General features: G+C 41.2%; 1 protein-coding gene across 1 annotated transcript in view; it reads right to left on the reverse strand.

Annotated features, from left to right (window-relative positions):
• ETV6 (ETS variant 6) overlaps window positions 1–5091 on the reverse strand; it is a 150767-nt gene extending 145676 nt beyond the window's left edge. Inside the window, exons 1-2 of the mRNA XM_008062925.2 lie at window positions 5075–5091; window positions 2712–2841 (exon numbers count right to left, since the gene is read on the reverse strand). Coding sequence (XP_008061116.1) covers window positions 2712–2748 — 37 coding nt within the window. The 5' untranslated portion in view covers window positions 2749–2841; window positions 5075–5091. The remainder of the gene's footprint in view (window positions 1–2711; window positions 2842–5074) is intronic.
• Window positions 5092–8469: the final 3378 nt, after the last annotated feature.

Genomic DNA, 8469 nt, shown 5'->3' on the forward strand with positions numbered 1-8469 from the left:
AAATCATTACCCTGATCAGAATCCATTATCTAACTACTGATTTTATTAATGTGTTACAGTTCTGTATTTGATAGTTATCTGTGTAGGGATCTATCAGTTCATTCAATCATGCATCCATCCAACCAGCAACCCAGCCAGCAATCCAGCCACTCAACCAAGGGTGATATTCAAACTACAACAGAACATACAGAACAACAATTAGAATAGATTCCAGCCATAAACCAAAGCTATGGCCATATCAGTGAATACGCTAAGTGTCAACTCTGAATTCAGCCAACCATCCACCCCCAAAATATTTATGAAACACATACTTATATGGTGGCATAATGGATAAAAGCCTAAGCTCTGAAGTCAGATAGAATTGAGTTTAAACCTTGATTCTATCTCTGACTAGTTCTGTGACTCTGGGGGATAAAAGGGCTTAAATTCTCTAAGCCTTAAGTGTGGCACTGAGATAAAAAGAAGACCTACCTTACGGGTACTGTCATGAGAATGAAATAAAATAATTCTTATCAAGGACTTCACATAGTGCTTGGTATAAGAAATCTCATAATAAATATTAGCTATTATGACTGTGTGCCAGGCACACAGTAGCAGCTAGTAAAATGCTGGTAAGCTAAATCAATGAGACTCAATGAGGAAACTGTCTACTCAAGAAAACAATACGAGTATCAGTAGGAGAAACAGTTCCAAGTAAGAAGAGTGATGGCTAAGATGAGAATCATAATATTCTAAGGTTAGGAGAACTATTAAACATTCTTTTGTCCAAACACAGTATTGTATGGTGGGACAACTGAGTTAAATGACCTATATACAGTCAAACAGCAGAACTAGCTAGGAACTAAGGTCTCCTGACCTTCAGTTCACTGGGTATGTTTGCTTGCTTATGGAAAGACAATTTCACAGCAAAAGAGCTTACATGTGTCAAGGCACCCAGAAGCAAACCAGAAGCGAGAGCCTTCTTGGAGGATGGTACAAAGTATGGGAGTAAAAAGTTATGAAAAAAACTTCAGTCTGTTTTGTACAAGTGTCCATAAGTTTTTTTCATCTGTAGTAGAATTTAAGCTCCACAGGTAAAGGGAGTTTTGTCTGCTTTGTTCATTTCTGTACTCCTGGAACCTAGAAGAGTGCCAGGCACAATGGAGGCAATCAATAACTATTTGTGGAATGAACACATGAATGAGATTAGGTAGTAGAAGTGCTTTGCCTGCGAGGCAGGAGTATGTTCATCCCAAGGTGAATATTCTGAAGCACATATATTGACCACAGAATGACTTTGGGAGGGAAAATATGCTATTAGTTGCTGTTTCCTTTCCAGTTTTGTCTGCTCCCATGGTGCCATGACATTCCAGTTTCCTAAGGACTGCAGTGGCCCAACCTATGATCTGGTACCTCTGCAGTCCCAACATCTTCCATAAAAGTTCAGTGTGGAGGGAAAGTTGGTAGAGTAGGGCTGTGTCTTTTACCTCCCTGCCAGGTGAAGCAGGCATGTCTTGACCGTAGTAGGCAGCAACTTTGAAAATAGTGACAGACTCAGAAAGCTGGAGGAAGGGAGGATTCTCATGCCCCAACTCCTTGCAAAAATCTTAGCAACTATCCTCAGTGTAGGGCAGAAGGGATAAGCCACCAGTGTTCCCAGCACCACAGTCACCTGATTCCCTGAATTATCACAGAGAAAAAAACAAAAGAGCCTGCATCCTCTGTCTCCTACTGTTCTCTACTTTCAGCAAGCAACCTTTTGAGAAGGGGTAGAACAAGAGGAGAATAGCCTGGGGAGTGTTACCATGCCAGAGAGAGATAGCGAACATGACTATACTACCACTTAAGTCATTGGAAGTCAACTAGGGCAGGGCTAACCTGACAGCAAGTGTCCTCCATAACCTGGACTTGTGCACTCAGGATATTCAAGCCAGAGAATCCGGCATACTTTTGGATGTCATAATGATGTGATGCTCCACTCACATTTTATCACCCAACCTGAATGGCAGTACAGGAAAGACAGTCAAAAAGAAAATGATAGGTGTCAGTGGCTTTGGGGACCAGTATCAGCAGCACAGGTGTGTGGGCCCCAATGTTCCACCAAGATGTAGTTGAGAGTTCAGGCAAAGGCTAGAGACGATTTAGGAGAAAAAGGTAGAAATCCTACAAACTACAGCTGCTGAGGCCAAGCAAGCACAAGAGAAGGAAGCAGAAAGAAACAGAGGCCATAAGAAAGGACCTAAGTAAGCAAATCCAATGAAGGCAAGAAAAGTAGTCAGCACAGGAGAGCGTGGAGAGAGAGCCTCCGTAAAGGAGGAAGAGCACACAAATTGCAAACAAAACCCAAGTTAGTCTGACTCAGAAATGGAGCAAAACTTAGGATCAAAGAAAATATTAAAGTTGAGTAAGTGTGAATTTGGGAATACATATAAACTTCATACACACACACCAAAAAACGATCTTGCCTACTAGGAGATTGAGTTGACTCTGCCATACACTGCATAGTTCCAGATTTGTTTTTGACATGTCATAGAGATGAAATGAATACACGGAGAAACAAGGAACAGGAATCCCCAAACTTTTCAAACCATTTTGGAGTACGGGTGAAAGATTCCAAAGCACCATGGCGGAGTCATGTGAAAAGGATCAGAGCTGACCCCCCTACTGCCAGGAGCACAATGCCCGTCTCCCCCACCCTTGCTGTCAAGCATCTGTCCCTCTGAGTCACTCACGCAGGTGCGCAGGCAGGCGGATTGAGTCTTCCTCCATCCTGAGCGCTCGAGGCACTGGAACATGAAGTGGAGTCGAGGAAGCGTAACTCGGCACTGGGCTCTCTGGAGGTGTATATGAAATTCGTTCCTGCTGTTAAAAATAAGGGCGGGAAGAGGGGAGGGGGAGAGAGACAATGAAAGCTTGAAATGAGGTGCGAAATCATCCAGGGGGTGGGGAGCAAAAGGGAGGGGGGGGTATTTGGAACACCAGAGTCTCAAACAATCCAATAGGGACTTTGTGCCCAGATGTCTTTCAGGTGCCTAGCATTTGGCCTGTATAACAAAACTCTGGAAAGATTGGAAATAGGCTTTTCCTTTGGACTCAGGTCAATAAGTGTACACCCTGTGGCTTGTTCAAGTAAAGAGGAGGGGCAAAATGGAATGAAAAAAATATGTCCAAGAGAGTAACTTAATGGCAACTCTTTCAAAAATTACTTGCCCAAGTCACATAATTAATGCCATCCATGTATTAAAGTCACTTCTCCACTTCTCTAGCAATAACCCCAGCTTCTAATCAAAGTTATGGTTCTAGACTCAGATCCAAAGAGAATGAGCTCAATAAGCAAACTGACAAAGTGACAGCTTCAAAGGCAAGTTCTAGATTTAATCAGCAAGTCCATGAGCAAGTTTTTTCTATAGTCTACCTATCTCACTATACAGCTACCACAACCCAAAATATCCAATGTCCAGTTTTTTTCCTTCATAGTGGGGAATTATCTACAACATTAATGGTTTATCTCCTTGTTCCTTTGTTCTCCATCTCAGGGTCAGTATTTCCTTTCTCTCTGAAGTATTTCAGAGTTTGTTCAAAGAATTATCTGAATTTAAGGGAAGTACCATTTGACTGAAGACACTTATCAACTGACAAATGGTGTGGAGGTCTACAGCGGATCTTCTGTTTGATCAAACAAGCAGTGTCTGCTAGATCAATTAAAAACAAACTGGATGGAGCGGGAAATTACTGCAAATAATGGCAAAAAACCAACTATTGGGTTCAGCAGAATAACAGTGCAATTTGCATCTTAGATCAATATACCAACTGGGTGGACCTGCAGTCCACATATAAACATAACTGCCTCTAGTTTCTGTGGTTTAACTGAGCAAAGTAAAGCGGGACACACAGGGGACAAAAAATAAGGCGGAGGAGAAAGACCAGGAAGATGCCACTATGAAAATAAAAATCAGGAGCAATCAGGAAAGGTGGTATTTTGGAAAGAGAGTTCTTCAATGTTTTACATTTCATCAAAAATACAAAGGGATGCAGGGGAGTCCCCGGTCCTATAACCAAATTAAAGTTTCTCTTCTGCTCATAGCCTGGAAAGTTTGGTGGTTGTGGTAGGAAGTTTCCATTTTAAATGAATGTATACATATTGTTGTAATTTCCGAATGGAACTGCTATACCTTCCCTAAGGCATCCACCAGCAGCAACTAGGGTGGTTAGAATATTTCTGTTTAAACATGCATCCTAAAGTTTCCTGGTGAATGTCTTAATTAAGGGCAGGCACATACAGCCTCGATTTCATTTCTGTGTCAATCAAGATGTCTTGTGAAAGGTCATCCAGAGGCAAAGCCTTCAACTTTACTTTTCTTGACCTTTGCCAAGCATCACATGTATTTTGAGAAACTCTAACTTAACTTTTTGGTGTCTGGTTTGGGGTTGTTGGGAATGAAATAGGCAAAAACATAAAGACCCATATAGGAAATTCATATAAAATAGGTTTGGTTTTTTTTTCTTTAAGGGGAGATGGGCTTTTTTTAAGCACTTCAAACATAGTCTATTTTTCTAGTTTAACAAATTTCCCATACTCTTCAGCTCTCACATGACCCCCTCAATGCCATTAATGTGTCTAAATATCTACTGTTAACTCTATTCTCAGAAATAACTTTCTCTTTTGTGAGTGTTTTTACAGAAGTGAAACTGCTAGTCAAGAAAACATCATACGGCCAAAGGGTCTTCAAATGGCATGGCATGAGTACAAGAAAAAAAGATGATGGCATTCTGGGACATGCTCATTTTTCTTCTGAAGCAAGGAGAGATTCACAAGACTCTCTAGTTAGTCTCTCAGAGTGAGAGGCCACTTCACCACCGCGCCCCCCCAGCTCCTGCAAGAGTAAGTGGGGAGAAACCCAGCTCTCTAAGCTGATTTTACTTCATTTCTTGGGAAATCCACCCCCGCCTGCTGACAAAAGAGTCAAGCTAGGTATCAGCTCTAAAGTGTAAATATTCTGATTTGCTAAGTCATCATTGCACAGTACCTCCATTTCACTGTACTTTCTTTAAAAAATCCCCTCCATGTGTTTTCACTTCTACGTAATTCCCTGACCTTACAGCTACACTGAGATGTCACACTTCCATGCCCGCTCTGCGATTTTATGCTATATTCCCCCACAACCTCCATCCAAGCAATTTTAGTTGGAGGCAACCATGCCATTTCATGAAGAAGCCTATAAAAGGAGGGTCAGAGACTGAGAGACTGTGGCTCACTGTTCTCTCATTCCTTATGATGGTTTCCCCTCAGTTGGAAGACAGTATTCAATGCCATAAGCTTAGGTCAAGAAGCTCTTTTTCAAAGGTTCAATGAAGAGACCTGTCAGTAACAAAAGAGAGGTTACCTTGACCAAGAGGAGCAAAAGCAGAATGTGCTTCTAGAGCTTTGAGAAATTTTCTAGCAGCCATGGCATCTAAGGTAACTATGGGTTCAGCAGTCAGCAGAACACTCAGGAGACCCCAGAGAGGACATTGCCCAGTCTGTGGGCTCCTCTCCCAGAAGAGCAAAACACACAGCTGGGAATCTCATACACAGATTTAACTCCTTTTGTCTTTCTATAAATCTCCAGGGTGACCTCATGCAGTCCTCATTTTTTATTCCACTGCTATTACCACAAACTTAACATCCACAGTGGCACAACAGACGACTATCAGCAATTAGAAATGAAATAAATACCACTATCTCAAACGGAGACACTTAAAAAGACTAACATCCAATTTCCCAAATAAAGGGAACCTCTTGACTCATAACTGATTCTCTGGTCCAATCCCAAAAGGGAGGGGTGGTGGGTAAGAGTCCCAGCTTACAGCTCATTCACCTCCAAAGCAAATTGTCAGACAGATGAAAACCAGAGGTGCTTTATTTTAACATTACAGGGATGGGGTGGATAACGATTCTCCCAAGAGGATTATAACCACTGCTCTAATTAAATTAAAATGCTACAGACAGTGATATTAATGCATTCAAGTGTTGTAGGGGGATAAACTGCTGGTAGAGGTCAATGATGTGACTAAAAACGCCGTGATGTGGTTACGTTATTGTTCAGATGCTGTAAAAAAAAAAAAAAAAGACAAAAAACACTGCTTTCAAATTTGCAGATACAACCTATCAAACCAACCAGCTGAACAAAAGGGAGGCACTGCAATTTCTGAGGCCAGTAGTGACACCTAACAGAAGGTGAGCCGCACACAGCTCTGGGAAGGTTGAAAACAGTCGCAGGCAAGGGCTGAAATGTAAAATTTACTAACCACTATAGAAAGCTCTTTTTAAAAAAAATAGGGTATGGAGTATGGGGTAGGGTTGTCTCCTGAAAGCACAGCTGAAACCAAAATGACTTATGTTCCCTATCCTGATTCCTCCCCTAACCATGAAGGGCCGATTAAGGGTACCCATCTAATTCTGCTCATTTTTAAATTGGATGCTTAGGAATCTGTGACTTCCATGTAAAACAGGCTTACACATTTTGTGTTTGGTAGAATGGCATTTCTCCCACTCCCCCAATAATCTCCACAACCCCTGCCTGAGCATATTATAGAAGAGTCCAAAAATGAGTATTATTATTACAAAAAAAGTCTTTCCTCTTCAAAATTATTCAATATAAAGCTTCTACAAGTCACAGGGCTCCCCTGTGCATTTATACATTTGTTCTCACTCCATTAACTCTTTGAAAAGGCTGAGGGATTGGAAAACTTGGGCCTACTGCTAACTAAATATTAACGTTCTAGAAATGAAGATAAAACAGTTCCAGAATTAAGAAAAACAGAAATAAAGTTGGTCGTACTTGCAAAAAGATGGTTTACAGGTATTTTCAAAGATTCCTCAATTACAGAACTGAGAGGTCCTTGATTTAGGATTTTTTTTTTTAAGTTGAGAAAGTTGGATTTATTGAGAGAAAAGAATAGCTCCCACAGTGGGAGGGGACCCAAGGGGGTTGCCCGATTTAGGAACTTGTTAAAGAAATTGTCCCTATTCCCATTATAAATGCCAGGACTGACCCCACTAGGCTTCTGCCCTGTGTCAAAAGTTCTGAGCAGGAAGAGTGTCACAGACACAACATAGTGGCTATTTCCTGGGAGCCATGGTAAAAACGCCAAAGGCACCCTTTCATCCTGTTGTACCTTAGTGCCCCATCACTGCGATGGAACCTACAACCCAGATGAGATGAAAAATGGTAGACACCAGGCACAGAATGGTCATGCCAGCAATAGTCACTATTTTGAGGGAAAGGTCTCTTTTCTACCCTGCAGGGTTTTTGTAGAAAAGTTGTCTGGGAAAGCTGATGCTTGTACTATAGTCAACTTCTATAGATTAAACAGAAAAAAAATATATCTCTCCTATGGGAAGCTATTTATTGAGATTTAATAAATTGAAGTCTGAATATACAATTACTCAAGTACACTCTTCTGCAAAAATGATTCAAGATGGTGGTGCCAGCTTTCATTAAGTAATCTTTTATTAACAAGATGTAGCTACACATTACCAACAAAAATGATTAAGCCGAAATTTGGGCTGCATAGTTTTCTAGATTTCCGACATCATGGATGCAAACAGCCATACACAAGAAGCTAAGTACCACACTCTTCGAAAGTCCACTTCTTTCACTTGAGAAAAAACACATTAACTATTTTGTCTACCCCCAAATTCAGTCAGATAAGCTTAAAGAACTTGGGGAAAGATGCAAATGCCAGTCTTCTTTTCTAGATATTCATAGTCGTAGACAACATTTTTGGAATCTTTCCAAGAAGTAGCAGCATACTCCAGAAGCTGGGGTACGAAAGAACACCACAGATCTTCAAATACAAATTTTGAAGTAGCAAACGAGATCCATCGAATCAGAGAAGTGAAGTTGTGACGATCTCTTTTCATCACAGAGAACATCCAGAAGATTAGTCTAAACCATGGGCCCAATCTGGCTTTTCTGTTGGTACACAATGTCTCCGCCAGCGAGAAACATCACTCTGGATGCTGAGTCATTAGATTTTTACAATCCAAATAGTTTTCGGCTTTTAACGCGCTTGCAGGATGTATGTCAATACTTTAAGGAGAAAAAATAACGGGAGTACCCTGTGAAAATTAGGACAGCTGGGAATTCTATTCCTGGTGTCTGAAGCTTCCTGCTTCCTCCCTAGGTTACTCGGATGGTCCAGTCAGCCCCCGAAGGGAAGGTGCACTGGACACACACTCAGCACTCATGTGCAATCTTCCTAAGAGCCTACCTTCACCAGTCCAAAGGAGTGTCCCTTCTCTAGAAGTAATGCAGGCTAGTTCAGGATTTGAGGTACGTGGATTCTTGTTTAGAACTGAAATAGTTTCTTTCTCGCCTACATTCTAAAATCAGAAGGCAGTGTATTGTCTCTGTCAAACAGACACAATTAAGTCATAGCATCTTAAGTCCTCTTTTTACCCAGAACTGTGTTATCCATGCATAATGAGGTTTAAAAAAAAATTAG

The sequence above is a fragment of the Carlito syrichta genome, unplaced genomic scaffold (assembly GCF_000164805.1).
Source record: "Carlito syrichta isolate Samal-C Ts95f unplaced genomic scaffold, Tarsius_syrichta-2.0.1 Scaffold305884, whole genome shotgun sequence".
Lineage (NCBI taxonomy): Eukaryota > Metazoa > Chordata > Mammalia > Primates > Tarsiidae > Carlito > Carlito syrichta.